Below are 18,049 nucleotides of genomic sequence, written 5' to 3' on the forward strand. Positions count from 1 at the left end.
AGAAGATTCACTGAATATTTTAAAAGAAAATGCACTGTTTCAAAATTATAGGAGATGAGTACTAAAAACTCCAGAGTCCAACCTACAGAATCAATTTCATATCATGTAGTACATGTCAAGTTTCTGCTGAATTATTAAGTGTAATAAGCAGCACATGGAATTAAATCAAAGAAAAAAAGTGTCAGGAATCCTGAGTCTGCTGAGTCATGCTTCTGCCACAGGTGGGCTGTATGTTCTTGACTGTGTTACTGGTTCCCTGTAGGCTGTTTCCCCATCTATAGCATGAAACACCTGTCCTGAATTATCTTTCCATTCATTTCAATCTTTAAAAGTATACCACCCTCTGTGACAGGATCAGTTTTTAACTTCCTAATCTATAACGACTATGAGATCCTGACAGTATCAAAACTAGAGTTTTCTCATTTCTGCACTTACCTCAGTGCTTAAATTAAGCTCTAAGAATATGATACCATATTTCAACAAATTACCATACAGCTACATTCTAAAAATCAAAACACTGTCTTAAATTAAGCATACCTACCATCTTATGTCTATATAAGACCCAAGCCTTCCAGTTTAGTCAAGCAAGAAAAATGAATACATACACCTTCCGTTCCAGCACTAAAGATTTTCTTAATATAGGTTATTTAACATAAAATGTCAAATAAGAAAGGCAAAAAACAACCATGGCCATAGTAGGTTCTTAAATTTGTAAGTTAAAAGAACAAATGAACTCTAATTGTAAGAATTCCTTTATTTAGGATTTTTTACATCAATTCAGGTGTGCTACAGAAATGCCTGAAGCATCAACAGTAATAATATGGATAGATGTTTAAAAATTGGTTATCAAGTTGTCATTTATAACATCCTTTTGAGTTCAATACTAGATTCATGGAAGAAAACTGAACACTCATCTTCTTACAGAAGTCTCTTTATAGAAGACCACTGTCATGATCATTATCATATAATTATAGACAGTAAGTTAGATCTAGATCATCCACAGAAATTGGAAGAATAGTGAAACAAGAATGGGAAATCTGGAAAAGCTATTTCTTTGCCATGAATTATAAAAAATAGCAGGGGCTAACGGCCTGTTCTAGGGTTTTTCTTCCATTGGTAGCACCTCGCTGAAATATTACTGTTTAAAAATTAGATTTTAAAACTTTCATTTCATACATCCAAATGAAAGTTTTTGTAAGATAGAAATCCCTGAATTCTTTTCTTAAGGATGATTTCTTTCTATTTGCCCTTAGCTAAACAGCTACGGAGTGAGTCAATGTTTAGGTTGAAAGACTGTAAACTGCTATGCAGAAAGGATTCCAGTGACAGAGTCAACAAACTCATAATTTGAGACTTTGATTCAAATCTTCTGAGTTCTATTCACACCACTCTATCTAATCCCTTCTAAAATCTGAAGAAATAGTACAAGTCAAGAAAAAGTTCAGTGCATTCAATTACATAAAAAGGAAACATTTTATACAAGGAAAACTCATAACAAAATAAAAGATATATGTAGCAAAAATACCACAAGTTATTGATATTTGATAATATTGATAAATTAATAATACTAATATTGTGCTCATATATACATACAAACATACTTAAAAACTACTAAAAATTGCCAAGCAAGACCTCTTTCTTCTAGAATGTAAGTCCAACCTCAGACATTTTTTATTTTATTATAGAACACTCATATTTCACCAAATGACATCTTAGTGGCATTTTACTCTTTCAATTACATAATATATAGAACACTTTATCAATTACTAAGAAATTATAGAGTCAATGGTTTATAAAATCAGAAATGGTATAAAGTAATGTATCTATTTGGAGTTATTCCCCTTTGTTTTATATTTTTCCTATTGCTATTATCATCATGGTCATTACCATCACCATCAGTAGCAGCAGCAACAGTGGCATAAGCTTCTGGGTGATTCTGTCTGATACCTACTAAAGTTTGACACACTCATTGCTCTTATAGGAAAGAAGGAGAAAGCCAAACAATACCCTACATTTTTTTTCTTTTCACTTGATTCCCAAGGGCTCGTACTTACTCAGTGACCATTTTATTTTAGAAAATGAAAGCCCAGTTTCTGAAATGACCAAGTTACAGGTCTGGACTATGTTCCAGGGAAAATGACAAAAACTCAGAGAAGGGACTTCGGAAGGATGCCAGGATGATTCCACACTAAGCCCCTCTAGATTATGAAGATATTACTTTAATAAGCCTGGTCATAAGACTGATAGCCACAATTTGCCTGACATATCCAGTGAATGACAACATTAGGCCACTTTGTGGATTTCTGACATCTCGATTAGTTTTCACCAACTTAAATTCTTTTTGAAGGTGCTTCAGGGTTTGAGAAATTATAAAAAATTCCCTGGTGTCCCTTTCTGGAGCTATAGCATAGATCTTATTGATCTTGTGCCCTATTCCTCATTTCTCAAATTCCTCCTTAGAAATGATTTGTTACCAGCCTTCCTCAATCTTCTTATACAATGTAACAACAGTTCATGCCAAGGTACAACTAATCTCTCCTAATATTTCATCCCTGTCACCTTGTCAAAGCTACAGATGTCCAAAGAAGATGTCATATAAGGGGAGGTGCCTATCTCAAGGCTTCAAACAATCATTCTATCATCTTCTATTGTGTTCTTTTGTTCTGTCATTTTTCTCAAGGCTTCAAACAATCATTCTATCATCTTCTATTGTGTTCTTTTGTTCTGTCATTTTTTATAAGACACATTTGCTTTCAAGGATCAATATTCAATTTAACTTTCTATGCACTATAAATCAAGTCTTTAAAAAGTCAGAAAATTTGTTTTTGGTTTTAAAGTCATTTTAAACTATAGCCAGGTCTTTTACCAAGCCCAATTAATGAAACTCGTCGTTGTTAATTCCAACCAGAGTCAGTGTAAACTAAGAGGCACAGGTCACATTTCTTCCCCACTATCAAAGAATATTGCTTTAATAGATCCGATTGAGAAAAGTAATGAAACTAAGGAGAGACTCTGTAAGCACTCAGAAGAGAAAAATTTATGAGCTTTAAATAATTTTTCTTTAATATTTCTTCCCACAGAAACTAAAAAACAAGTTCAGTAACAGAAGTTTTTGATATGTAAAGAAAATTATATTCACAAGATTATCTAACATGTTTTAATAATTATTTCACCAAAGAATTAAATAATTAATTTAATTTAGAAAATTTTATATGTAAACAAATAACTCAATTTCATAATCACACCATGAAATGACAGTAGTTCAAATATTTAACAGGGAATTGGATAAATACAAATGGAATCATAGGAGAAACTGGTTTATATATTTAAAACAACTTATTTCTAAGTGTCCTCACAAAGCTTAAGAAGGTCTCTTTAACCCAATAATACTGGACATGTTTCTGAATTAATTTACTCCTGGAAACTCACGGGATGAAAACTAACTGTGTGATAAATTAAGCTGCCAAATGAAATGGATTAGCGATCAGTGAAACTGCCTGATAAGCTGTCAGATCCATTTTGGATTGGGATTCATCCTTTTTCTCCACCTGTTCATTAAGCTTCAAGTTCAAGGCAACTCCAGTGACTGATTGCACATTAACAAGCTGCTTATGTGGGGAGATATAGGTAGTCTCGTCAATAGCCTATACTTACACATTCATTTCAACACAATTCTCTTAATTTATTCTGTTCATAATCCCATTGTGGAAAATATATCTCTACCCTGAAGTTTAATTTTGTACACAACAGAGATGTGATGTGTCATGAAATGAAAACTTAACAAAGCAAATCAGATCACAGCTCAAATTAAAAAGCTGAAAAAAATTCAAACTATAAAATTGCTTCTTCAAAATTACAAAATGAAATGAGTAGTGAAACAGTTGATGCTGCCTTTGCACGGATAGTTTGAAAAAAAAATAAAATGTTTTTACCTTTGTATTCTGAAACAGTGGTCTTTAGTACATAGGGAGGGGAGGGGACATAAAGAGAGGGAGAGAATGAAATAAAATAAAAATACATCAGCAATTGTTTCTATAACTAGAACACTAAAACTGTTAAAAATAATTATTGACCTTTCTTAACAAAATGAAAAAATATTAAACTACAGCACAGTATATTTGTATTTTTTTGTACTAAAGCATTTTAGTAATACATAATGATGACATTCATTTTAGAGGACTGGTACCATGCATTTAACGTATCATAAAAATATACCTAATATTCCCTTCTCCCTTTTTCACCTATCCCCTCATCCCTTTTTCCCTTTCTTCCTTCTGCAAACATCTATCTTCTAGTTTCTTGCCATCTCTCCTTTATTTATTTTATTATTATTTATTTAGGTTTCTCATATGAGAGAAACCATGTCATATCTAACTTTCTCAGCCTGGCTTATTTTGCTTCATATGATGGTCTCCAGTTCCATCTGTTTTCCTGAGAATAATATACTTTCATTATCTTTTATGACTGAAAAATATTCCACTATACACATAAGTTACATTGTATATGTATCCACTCTTCTGTTTATGGTCATCTAGGCTTAGCTATTGTGAATCACACCACTATAAACAAGGTTATGCTTGTGTCATTATAGTATACTGTCATTAATACTTTCAGAAATAAACTCAGGACAGCTATATCTGGATCAGGTGGTTTTCCTATCTTTAGTATTTTGAGGACTCTCCATATTAATTTCCATAAAGGTTGCACTAGTTTACATTCCCATCAACAATGTAGGAGTGTTTTCTCTTCCCCTGCATCCATGCCAACATTCACTGTTTTTGTTGTTGTTGCTGATGTTCTTGATAATAGATACTCAAACTGGGGTGCAATGGAATCGAAGTAGTTTTGATGTGCATTTGATACTGAACATTTTTTCATACACTTCTTGATTACTATATTTTTCTTATAAAGTGTTCATTGCCCAATTTATGGTTATTTATTCTGGGGGATAATTCTTTTAGTTCTTTATATATTCTAGATAATAGTTCTCTATCAGAAGAACAAAGACTTTCTCTAATAGGTTGTCTCTTAACTCTATTTCCTTTGCTGTAAAGAAGCTTATTAATTTTATGTAGTCCCATTTATTGATACTTGATAATATTTCCTTTGTGACTGGAATCCTATTCAGAAAGCCTCTTCCTGTGCTTGTGGCCTCAAATGTTACCCTTACATTATCTTCCAGCAATTTTTAAAGTTTCTCGCTTTATATCTATATCTTCAACTGAGTTTGATTTGATTTTTGCATAGGGTGAGAGGTAGGAATATAGTTTCAATCTTCTATATGTGGATGTCCAGGTCACCTAGCACCACTTGTTTGTTTTGGTTTGGTTTAGTTTTTTCATGAATGCTCTAGGAGTGGAAAATGGTAAACTTAAGGCTTTGACCAAAGGAGATGACCCCAACCTAGCACTGCTTCCATCTCCTTTGTGTTAGCTTTTGTTTGTTTGTTTGTTTGTTTGTTTTTTGCTTTGTTTTGAGACAGGTCCTTGCGACGTAGTTCAAGCTGGTCTTGTACTCATTATGTACTATGACTGCCTCAAAGTTGTGTCTATCCTCCTGCCTCAACCTCCCAAGTGCTGTTGTTTAGAGATGTGTGCCAACATTCCTAGCAGCACCCTCTGTTAAAGAAGCTGTCTTTTCTCCAGGGTATGTTTTTGGGTTAGCTGTTTGTATTTATTTCTGGGTCCTATGCTCTATTCTGTTGTTTGCCTAGTTTTTGTGCGAGAACTATGAGTTTTTTTATTAGTATGATTTTGTAGTATAACTTGAAATCTGGTATCATGATATCTCCAGCATAACTGTTTTTGCTCAGGACTGCTTTGGCTATTCTGAATATTTCTGATTCCATACAAATTTTAGGATTATTTTTTCTAGCTCTGTGAAGAATTGGTATTTTAATAGGGATTGCATCACATCTGTGGATCACTTTTGGTAATATGGCCATATTCACAATGTTAGTTCCTCTGCTCCACAAACAAGGGAGGTCTTTACATTTTATAATGTCTTTTTCAATTTCTTTATTCAGTGTTCTGCCATTTTCATTATAAAGGCCTTTTACCTCCTTGGTTAGACTAATTCCCATGTACTTAATTTTTTGAAACTATTGTGAATGGAATAATTGTCCTGGTTTCTTTCAGTTGGTTGTTACTGGTGTACAGGAACACTATTTATTTTAGTGTTGATTTTGTATCCTGTTACTCGGCTGAATTAGTTTATCAGATCTAAAAGTCTTTTGGTGGCATATTTTAAATCATGTATGTAAATAACCATATCATCTGCAAACAGAAATAATTTCACTTCTTCCTTTCTTATTTGTAGCCCTTTTATTTTTTTTCCTCTTGTCTGATTGCTCTAAGTTTCAAGTAGTATATTAATAAGAGGTGGTAAAGGGAAAGGAAAAATATGAGAAAAGGGAAAAATGGAAACACAGTCTTTGTAAATAGGGAGGGGTGGATGGGTTGAAGGGAGGGCAGGGGTATGGGGAAAAATAAGAACCAAGATACATCATGTCAAGTATAAGTTCCCAATGATGAATGCTATTGTATACTTAAAATGTACCAATAAACTTAATTAAAAATAAAGATATGGTGAAAGTAAACACCCTTGTTTTATCCCCAATTTTAAAGGAAACACATTAAATTTGTTCTCCAATTGGTATGACATTAGCTGTGAGTTTGTCAAACAGTTTTTATCTTTGAGGTAAGATCTTTCTCTACCTATTTTCACTTGGGTCTTTATCATGAAGGAATGTTTAAATTTGTCAAAGGTCTTTTCTCCATCTGTTGAGATGATCATGTGATTTTTATCCTTGATTCTATTTATGTGGTGTACTACATTTATTCATTTACATAATGTTCAACTATCTTTGTATCCCTAACATGAAACCAATTTTGTCATGGTGAAATTTTTTTATGTGTTCTTGAATTTGCTTGCAAGTATATGAGAATTTTTGCACTTCTGTTCAACAAGAATATTAGTCTGCAATTTTTAATTTTGGCGGGGACATAGGTTAGTCTGTGGTTTTTGGTATCAGGATGATGCTGGATTCATAGAATGAATTTAGAAGTATACCTATTGTATCTATTATATGAGAAAATTTGAGGAACACTGGCATTAGTTCTTTAAAAGGTACAATAAAATTTTACACTAAATCCATCAGGTCCTAAGTTTTTCTTAGTTGGTAGTTTTTATTACTGCATCAATTTCAATACTTGCTATTGGTCTGTTTCGGTTTTTTAATTTTCTTGGTTCAATTTTGGTAGATCATATGTATCTAGGAATTTATCCATTTCTTCTTGATTCTTCAATTTATTAGACTACAAATTTTCAAAATAATTTCTAATAATTCTATGGATCTCAATGGTGTCTTATAATTTTTCTATTTTAATTTATTTTAATATAAAACACATCTGTCAATTTTTGAAGTGTAAAAAAATGTCTACACTTAAGCCATCCTTGAAGATAAGCACAAAATTTACCAGTTTAGAATTAAAAACACACACACACACACACACACACACACACACAACTTCAGCACCTACTTTGTGCATAGCACATATTCTAGGTGTAATTAAAGGGAAAGCTTAACCTTAGAAAACAGATTTGACTTTCTGAAATTGCATTATGCCCTATCCTAGAGAGTAAAAAATAAAGTTGTCATAATAATCTGGCCCAAACCCAGTTCTGCAAATAGAAATAATTTCACTTCTTCCTTTCCTATTTGAAACCCTTTTAGTTTTTTTCTCTTCTTAATAGCACATTCAACTATGAACTGATCAGTAAGTAAATTTGTTGATCAACTTAGCACCCCATAATCTAATGAACTTCCAAAAGTCCCATGCCCAAACTCAGGAACCTTTTGGGAGACATGTCTAATCCAAACCATAACATGGTGAAAAATGAAACTAGAAAATGTGGTTAAAGTCAAATAATAAAGGATCTTGTACCATATGCTAAGACTGGACATTTCAAGGAAAGGACAGCCTTTGGAAAGTTTACAGTAAAGCTGTAATATGGCCAAACATTCTTCTTAGAAAGATGAACCTGGGGCAACACAGAAGAAGCTGAAGTACTTAACACTTTAAGAGACACGAATCTGTCTGAAAATATGAGTTTTCCTGTCTAGTGATATGGTAGGTTAGCTGTCCCAAAAAAGATCAAATACAGATTAAGTGCAAGGCAAATATTTTAAACTTTTTAGAGGCAGAGCTGGTAAAAATTGAGCATATCTGTCCTATGCCAGAAATGATGAAAATGAGTGACTCCATGGGTTTCGGTAAACAACAAATGTTGCATATACTCTGTGAAGATTGGATAATGCCTGATAAAGAAATGCCAGGAGATGTGCAGAACTGAGTCTGAATATGCAATATACAAAGAATCTCAGAATGCCAGAATATGAAAAGAAGAAAGAGTAAAATGTTTTTAAAAATTGTATTCAAATAATAAAGGATCTTGTACCATATGCTAAGACTGGACATTTCAAGGAAAGGACAGCCTTTGGAAAGTTTACAGTAAAGCTGTAATATGGCCAAACATTCTTCTTAGAAAGATGAACCTGGGGCAACACAGAAGAAGCTGAAGTACTTAACACTTTAAGAGACACGAATCTGTCTGAAAATATGAGTTTTCCTGTCTAGTGATATGGTAGGTTAGCTGTCCCAAAAAAGATCAAATACAGATTAAGTGCAAGGCAAATATTTTAAACTTTTTAGAGGCAGAGCTGGTAAAAATTGAGCATATCTGTCCTATGCCAGAAATGATGAAAATGAGTGACTCCATGGGTTTCGGTAAACAACAAATGTTGCATATACTCTGTGAAGATTGGATAATGCCTGATAAAGAAATGCCAGGAGATGTGCAGAACTGAGTCTGAATATGCAATATACAAAGAATCTCAGAATGCCAGAATATGAAAAGAAGAAAGAGTAAAATGTTTTTAAATTTTGTATACAAAAATTTAACTGACTTATTGAAAGATGCCAATCATCAGATCCACAAAACCAAAAAAAAAAAGAAAAAAGAAAAATGACTAAACAAAAAATCCTAGGCAAATTATAATGAATTTAAAGAATGCATATATATAAAATTTTATATATTTATATAAAATTGGAGGAGATAATAGAAATTGAAGTAAATTTAAGTCTGGCTGTTCATTCTGTTACTTCCTGCCATTTTGGATTAAGTATGAATCATTCTTTCTTTTTATTACATTTTAGAGCAGGAAAATTGCCTTAGAGTTCCATCTGCCTAGACTAACCATGAAGCTATTCTTCACATCAATAAAGTTTTACTGTCTTTTCTAGGCATCTTGTAGAAAATGGGGAACAGCTCCCTTTTACTTTCAGATTCTACAAACCTTTCTGAAGTATACAACTGCTTCCTGGAGCTGGATACAGAAAGCAGGATGCAGGGACAATGTTTATGAGATGAAAACTGATCTTACATGCTAAATAATTCAAGCAGAAATTGTTAGGAAAAGAAATACTTCAGAAAATTAATAATTCAGGTAGAGAGAGCACCTTGTACAAAGTCCAGAAAAAGTAAGGGAGTTAGAGAATAAGGGAGACATACCATTATGTCAACTATCCAACTGTCATTCAGTTCTCAAGGAATTATGTTTACTGTTGTTATACCATATTTTAACATATGTTAGATATAATTTAGGGCAAAATTTTAACAAATAAGAATACTAAAACTCCACCAAGATTTTCAAATGGTTCTTAGACCTGTTACAAAATAGAAAAAAAAAACAGATATTTCACCAAAGAAGAGATACATATGGCAAATAAGTACATGGAAAAATACTTAGCATCAATAACTCTTCCAGAATTACAAATTAAAATCATGATGAGACATCATTGTGTATCTACCCAACTGACTAAAACAGAAAATAATTATAACAACAAATGCTGGCAAAGATGTAGAGACACTGGATCTCTCATACATTGCTGGTAGAAATACAAAATAGTATAGCCACTATGGAAAATAGCTTAGCAGATTCATATGCACTTATCATATGACCTAGCAATCACATTTGTGGGTGTTTATCCCAGAGAAATAAAAAGTTATGGTCATATAAAGACCTATACACGAATGGTCACAGCAACTTTAGTGTTAATAACAAAATACTGAGCCCAAACAAATGTCCTCCAGTGGGTGAACTGTTGAACAATCTCTGATACATCTATGCAATGGACTAATACTAAGCAAAAAAGAAATGAACTATTATTGATACATATAAAAATATAATGGCCCTCAGGGGAATTATTTTTAGTTTTTAAAAAGGCAATTTCAAAGAGTAACCTGCTACATGATACCATTTGTGTAGGCTACATTTTATTAAGAATATTTATAACTGGGTGGGGATTTAGCTCAGTGATTCCAGCGCCTGCCTCACAAGTGCAAGGGCCCAAGTTCAATCCCCAGTACCATGAAAAAAAAAGAATATTTATAATGATACATCATAATTGTGTATATTCATGTAGAACATGTAGTATATATCTACAATGAGAATTGATTAAATTATGCAAAATAACACATCCATTACTTTACTTATCATTTTGTAGTGAGTCACTGCATTTAAAATTAACTCTTCTAGGGCAGGATTTAGCTCAGTGGTCGGGTGGCCTGCCTTGCAAGCGCAAGGACCCGAGTTTAATCCCCAGTAATAAAAAAAAAAAGAAAAAGAAAAGAAAAAAATTACTCTTCTATTTTGAAATATATATTACTATTGACTCTAGTCAACTTGTGTATCAGATCTCAAAATTTATTATCTTATCTATCTAAAACTTTGTACCTTTGATGATCAACTTTTGATTCCTTTCCTCCTCAATGCCTCTGGTAACCATCACTTTAATTCTATGATTTCAACTTTTTTGTCCAACAAAACCAAAGGAAACATTTAACAAAGTGAAAAGGTAACCCAGATAATAGGAGAAAATAATTGAAAGGGTTAATGTCCAAAATAAATATGGAACAAATTAAGAATAAGAAAAAAATATTTTAAAATGGGCAGAGGACTTGAATAGAAATTTCTCAAAAGAAGAAATACATATAGCCAATGGGTACATAATTATGTGTTCAGTATCACTAATCAAAAGGGAAATGCAAGTTAAAACGACAATGAGATGTCACTTTATAGCTGTTAAAATAGCATTTATTAAAAAGAAAAAGGTAACTATTAGCAAAGATGCAGAGAAAAGGGAACACTTAATACCTTGTTGGTAGAAATGTGAATTAGTGTAGCCATTGTAGAAAATTATACAGAGGATTCCTCAAAAAATAATAAATAAATAAAAATAGAACTGTCATATGATCCAATAATGTCACTTCTGGGCTATATATCCAAAGGAATTTAAATCAGTATTTCAAAGGGCTATCTGTACTCTCATTTTCATTATAGCATTATATTGTACTTCTTAAAATGACAGGCTAGCATGAGGAGGTTCGTTCATGCTAATACAACAGTTCTGTATCAGGATTATAGTGTGGTTACATGAATCTATATATGCTCTAAAACTGCATAGAACTACACACATACATGTATACTCACAAATGCAGGTTAAAATGGTGACATTTTACATAACTATGTGGGTAAAGTCTACTGTCTAGAAAATAGTATTATATAAATATTAATTTCCTTGGTATTAGCTTACATGTTGCCACCATTGTAGGAAGCTTCCATAGGTGAAGATGAAGGGTACATAGGAGTCTGATTTATTTTTGCCATCTCCTACAATTATTTCAAAATAAAAATTTTAACCAAAGAACCCCCAAGTAGAAGAACCTGAATTTGAATTCAGGTCTGCTTGACTTTAAACTTGTACTATTGTCCCTTAGGCTACACTTATAAAACCTATTTTATTAAAACATACCACATATAAATAATTTCCTAGAAAGACTATATAGGAGGGGTATCTTGGACAACATTTAAAGAAATTTAAGGAAATTCAGAAAACAAGAGGAAGAAGTTTAAAATATCAAATCATTTCCTACATAGTTACCAAAACCAGGTGTTTCACTAATATGGTCATGGAAACAGAACTTTAGAAGTCTACAGAAAAGAATGACTCTACTGCTTTGGCACCTCGACTGCCTCTCACCCCCTCTCACTAGAGGCAGCTCTAGAGTTTCCTGCCATGTTGTCTTGTTCACCTGAAAGGTTAACAGCTGTGCCTCTCTTTCCACACAAAGTAAACAAACTGCCAGTAGAAAGCTGTAAACAGAACCATTATGCTATACATTCGGCACTTCTTTCCATTCTGCCAGGAACTTTTTGAGGCTGTCCTCATGATTTGGAAAACATGTCCAAATTATAGTCACACAAGCCAAAGAGATGAGATAAAGGTAACAAGTGGTTTGAGGAATAACAAAAGTTTCTGCCTACCTTCAGATTAACTCATCTTACCTTTGTACACTATGTGGCATCTATGAAAAAATTATATACAAGGCCAAGATAAAAATTTTTAAAAAAATAAAAAATAGTAATGGAATAGTTAGTGATGCTTTTCCATGTGGAATTTTATTTTATTTCAATATAAACTCCAAAGTATTTTTGTTTATTGATCAAATAAATAAAATTTTAAATCCAGAGCCAATTTTGTATACAGCCCCCAGTGCTAAATGTACTATTGGTCTTAGGCAATACAAACTCAATTGCATATATACAAATATACAGAATCAAATACTTTTTAAAAACATAAGGATAAGACATTGCTTTTGGCAGTGAAGCAGAGTAAAAAAGGTAGATGGGTATGGTGCATGCTTATGACCCCACCACCACAAGGCTGAGGAAGGAGATCTCTGTAAGGTCAAGACCAGCCTGGGTTACATAATGATTTAAGGATAGCACTGCCTTGTGAGGCCCTATTTCAAAAAACCAAAAAAAGAAAAGCAAAAAAGGTATCATTCTGTGCTTCAAAGAAGTACAGGTACCCAGTTAACAAATTCAAGAAAGATCATTATTAGTGCTATTAAGTGTATTAAACGTGGCAAATTCCATGTTAACTAGAAAAAAAGAGGAAACTCATGAGAATGGTCTTACGTATTTCAAAAGAAAGGAGATGATATTAATTGTACTACTTAGGACAAAACTAGAATAAATGACTAGAAATTACAAGAACATGGACAGAAGAAAGAAGAGGATATATATTTAGAGAGAGAGAGACTTTAAAATATGTTTAAAGCTCAATGAATTCTAGGCATAATACATCACTGAGAACTTTTTAACTTCAAGGATATCTGAATAAAATTGTACTAGAGAGGAGTTCATAAGATCCTTTTCAAGGATATATCTTCCCAAGACACCCCACAAGTCAGAGGAAAGAATCATGATACGCAGGGCAAAAATGAGCATCCCATAGTGCTAGATACAAGGAAGAACTGTAGCACCTATAAGTTGACCTAAGGATAAAATTCTATGCAAATATGAGCCATGTTAAGTGAAGATTAAATGACACAGGCTTCCCTCTCAAAAAGAATTTTACATGTTAGAGAAGCAAAAGAAAGAGGAAGTATAAAGGCATCAGAAGAGAAAGAGAAAAACTGAACCCTGATTATGGCAAAGCAGCTACACACAAAGTTAACTAACTGCCAATTCTGGGGGAAGAAGAAGCTAAGTTTTCAGTCTTCCTCTAGGTTATATGCTGAACAATGTTCCAGGTTTCACTATACCTTCATGTTTACCCATGGTACCAAGGCATTTTGTACTCAATATGTGAATTTACTCATCACTACAGGAAAATATGAGGTAATATTGTACTTCATCTGAACCCTGTATTCCTAGAAAATAATGACAGGAAGTTATAATTGTCCTGTGGGTTATTGCAAAGAACTACACTTCTTCATAACTTAGATAAAACTCACAGATGGACAATAACTTTGTAACCTTTCACAGAGCCAGATACAAACCCTCCAAATTCCTATTCATTGTCTCATATATGATTGGCTGAACTGTGTGACCCTTTACCATTCTGAATGACTAATGCCTAAAAACTGGACTGGACCAAACCAAAGAAATAATTTCTTTTTATTTGACTTTTACCTTATTCAGTTTAACCATCTCCTCACAATCTATTGAAAACACAAAAAAGTTTTATAAACTTATATTTATCTTGGCTAATTATAAACTCAAAAATTAAATTAACAATAATATAGATGTTAAAGTTCTTTCTAAAGAAATTTCTGCAACAATTTATCATTTGTGCAGTGGTGTAGTACCCTAGTCTCAAATCAGTAGTTTTCACTCCAGGAAGCACATTATTTACAGAACTATATAAAATAAATTCTCAATGTTTTTAATCAAGAAAGAAAAATATATAAAACATTTTATACCAATAATTATATTGTTTTCTAAATTATATTTCTGTTATGAAATATATTGAAGTAAAACTCATAACAAAATACATAACAGAAAAACGAACTACTCACCCGCGTTGACTATAGCATCTACCTCTAGCAATGTGATGTCACCTCTATAGAGAGAAACTTTTTCACTCAAACTTTTCTTCACTTGTGATGGTTCCTGAGTATTTTCTTCTGTAATGAAAGGGACAGATATTAATATTACTAAATATTACTAATATAATTGGCTTTTTAATCAAAGCAACTATAACAGCCACTATGGTTCACACTCTGTTACAAAAAAGACAAGCAGAAATAAGTGTATAAGTACCTTGTGCAAGATATTCAACATTTAGTATTAATATTATGAAAAGATCCATTTTGAAATAAAATTATATACCACTACATTGATAAATAAGAAAAAGATGTGCAACTGCAAAACAAATTAAATTTTCACAGTAAAGGACCTTTTTTGCTTCTTTTCCAATTATTTAAAAGCCATCTCTGAGAAAAATAATTACTTGAGCACAAAAACATTTAAGCTCTGCTCTTTGCTACACCTAAGTAACAAGCTATCCCTTAGGATGAGACACTTCAAGAATATTTGAATGTTTGAAACTTTCTTATTAATCTTTTACTATAGAGAGAAGTACTAGATAAAAAGAGAACTAGCCCTATCCATCACACAGCCAAACATTACATTCAATAACCTGATATACTTTTAAATGTTTTAGGGTAATACTATAAATAGGAATTGCCATTTATTTTTAATAAATAGCAATGTTAAGACAAACTATTAAAATGTATGAAATCAATGTTTTAAAATACATTACATTGCTCTGCATAAAATACCATTTAACAGACTTCTAGGAAAGCAGATTTATAAACTTCAAGTTTTAAAAGTATCTGTGATTGGTATGAGTCTTTCATGAGAGAAGATGCTATTCATTTTGAAAGACACTCTTAGATGTACATGCAGTATTAGGTATCTGGGAGAAGTAATAGGTCATAAGACAAGTACATTGTCTCTGGGTCCCAGCAGCCAAAAAAAATGGCCAGGAGAAAGGAAACAACCTATGGCCACTAAATTCATTTCTCCTTTCAAACTACAAAGAATTCCCTGCTTAGCAACCACTTCTCTCCTTCAACGATTCTCATTAAAATATTCATTGGTGGTAGTAATAACAAGGAAGAAGAGAAAATTCTGTGGAGAAATTGTATGTTAAAAGAATAGAGAAAGACTTTGGGAGACTTCAACAAACAAAATACCTGTAGCTGAGTTGACCAACTCAGTGGTGGTAAAGACCAGACCACTCCCACACTGACTGTCCAAACCCTAGTTCTGCCAATTAACAGATTAAACAACAGAGTATAAGTAAGTAATGTATTCTCTCCATATTTCAGTGTACAAAATAGTGATGCCTTTGCAGTTAACATGAGCTCATTACATTTAGAATAATGTTTGCCTCACTCTAAGCTATCTAAAACACTTTTTATTTTTCACAAAGGTGACAAGTATTATTTCAGCATCTATATTCAGTATACATCAAACACAATACATAAAATTTTTGGAATAATTTATTTGGAATAAAATGTTGTTTACAATAAAAAGTTAATATACTTATGATTCATTGTTATCTATATAGGTCATACTTTATTCTCTTAGCAAACTGTCAATGTTTGGCCCAGTAACAGCCTCTGAAACAGAACAAGGTTTTCCACATTCAAGTGATTCCTATTCATATGACTTTAACCAAATTAGAAAGCTCCAATAAATAATGAGAAATTAGATTCATTCATAGGAAAATGGATGCATATTGAATATATACTCTTAAGTGAAATAAATAAGTCACACATGTGTAAATACCAAATAGTTTCTCTGGTGTGAATAAACTGTAATAGTACATAAGGTCCTAATGAGATAACTGACATTGTGAAATGGGAAGAAATGGGCTAAAGGTGTAGGGAAAGTGGGAAGAGTAGGGGAAAGGTAATAAGGGAAAAAATATAAGAAAATTAAAAAATGGAAATAAAGTGTTTGTAAATGGGAAGGGGAGGAGGGGGTGAAGGGAGGGTGGGGGTAAGGGGAAAAATGAGAACCAAGACCACCTGTCATGTAAAGCTACAAGATCCCAATAATGAATGTAACTGTACTGTATACCTAAAATCTACCAATAAACTCAATAAAAGAAAAAATACAATAAAAAAGAAAGTTCCAATTTCCAGTTAATGATTTTTCAATGAAAATAAATATTTGGTGTCTTTTCCAGACAATTCTGGATATTTAAGTCATTGTAAACCTAGGAATTATTGAAGACTTCTCATTGAGTATGAGTTTCAGAATGCTACCATGAGTTAAACTGGCAAACCTTTCACAAATAAAAGCAAAAAATTTGACTATTTGGAAGACAGAGTAAATAGATTTCTTAGCTATTCTCTAACTGCTTTTAGTACCAAAAAGTGTTTATATTTTTAATGAACTATCATATATGTAATGCCACATGTGTAGTGCTATGATACTTAAACATAAATGACAATAATTCATGTTTCTTTCAACACAAGTAATTACAGGAAACATATTGGAAAACATCAGAGTATAAGCCATTATCCAACAGTTCATTTTTTAAAAAAAGAAATCCTAATTTCTCATCTGCAAATTTTTTAGATGGGTATTTTGAGCCTAAAGTGAAGAATCAAGCAATTCCACATACTGAATAAAATGTTGTCACATATCATTCAAGTAAGTCAATTAAAAAGATCCTTATGAGAAGTATCAGCATTATGATAAAATATTTTCATCTATTTTAAAAATGCACATGAATATTTTCTGTCTCAGTAGCCAGGCATACAACAGCTCAATTTCTCAAATGGCATGCCAAAGAAGCATATAATAATTAAGGCTGTATTTGATAGTATTAATAATTATCAGAATTTTTCAATAACAAATCAAAACTAAAAGGCATACAGTATTTTTAGCTACCAATTGTTATCTATGACTACAAGGTAAACTGCAATTTAGAAATCACCTCTTATTTGCATAGAAATATACAGTACCTTCCTTGTAACACAACTGTATTCTATCAGCACTGATCTCAATAAATTTTTTCCCACATCCTGGTTTTCAGGACAAAAAGTCCTCAGGTATTTATCCCTCAGGCACATTCTAGGTATACACAAAGCATTGATTCAAATTTTGTATCACTGCTTTATTTAAATGCAGCTGAAATGTCTGTCAGTGTACACAAACGATAGTAATTGCTCTTCCAAATTGTATATTATTATCAAAGAAAACCAGAACTAGACAATAGCTGAGGGAGTAAAATAGATTTATTTAGAATAGTCACAATGTAGAAAAAAAGAATTCAGTATATAACTGATCTCAATTCAGAATACAACAAGAATAACTGGGGATTTATAGACAAGAAGCAGAATGAGGGTCAGTGGAAGAAAGATTGCTAAAAGGAAACATAAAGGATAAAGGAGATTCTGGTTAAACAGCCTTAATAAGATTCTTCCTAAAGTCAGGCCAGGTGATCATATATTGCCTGAATGAAGGTAGGGAATGAGGAGTTTGATCAGATCTAGAAAGATGTCAGATACTAAAGGTAAAGGACCTCTCTAAACTGATTTAGCTACATTCTTGCTAAAACTGGGCAATGCAGATCTAGACAAGAAAGCGCTTAGGGAACCTGAATAAAGTTTAGTT

General features: G+C 32.5%; 1 protein-coding gene across 1 annotated transcript in view; it reads right to left on the reverse strand.

Moving 5' to 3' along the window:
* Macrod2 (mono-ADP ribosylhydrolase 2) overlaps positions 1 to 18,049 on the reverse strand; it is a 1,911,462-nt gene that overhangs the window by 1,830,225 nt on the left and 63,188 nt on the right. Inside the window, exon 3 of the mRNA XM_033761012.1 lies at positions 14,431 to 14,538. Within this exon, the coding sequence (XP_033616903.1) occupies positions 14,431 to 14,538 (108 nt within the window). The remainder of the gene's footprint in view (positions 1 to 14,430; positions 14,539 to 18,049) is intronic.

Source organism: Fukomys damarensis, unplaced genomic scaffold (genome assembly GCF_012274545.1).
Source record: "Fukomys damarensis isolate Sample0158 unplaced genomic scaffold, DMR_v1.0_HiC HiC_scaffold_7, whole genome shotgun sequence".
Taxonomy (NCBI): domain Eukaryota; kingdom Metazoa; phylum Chordata; class Mammalia; order Rodentia; family Bathyergidae; genus Fukomys; species Fukomys damarensis.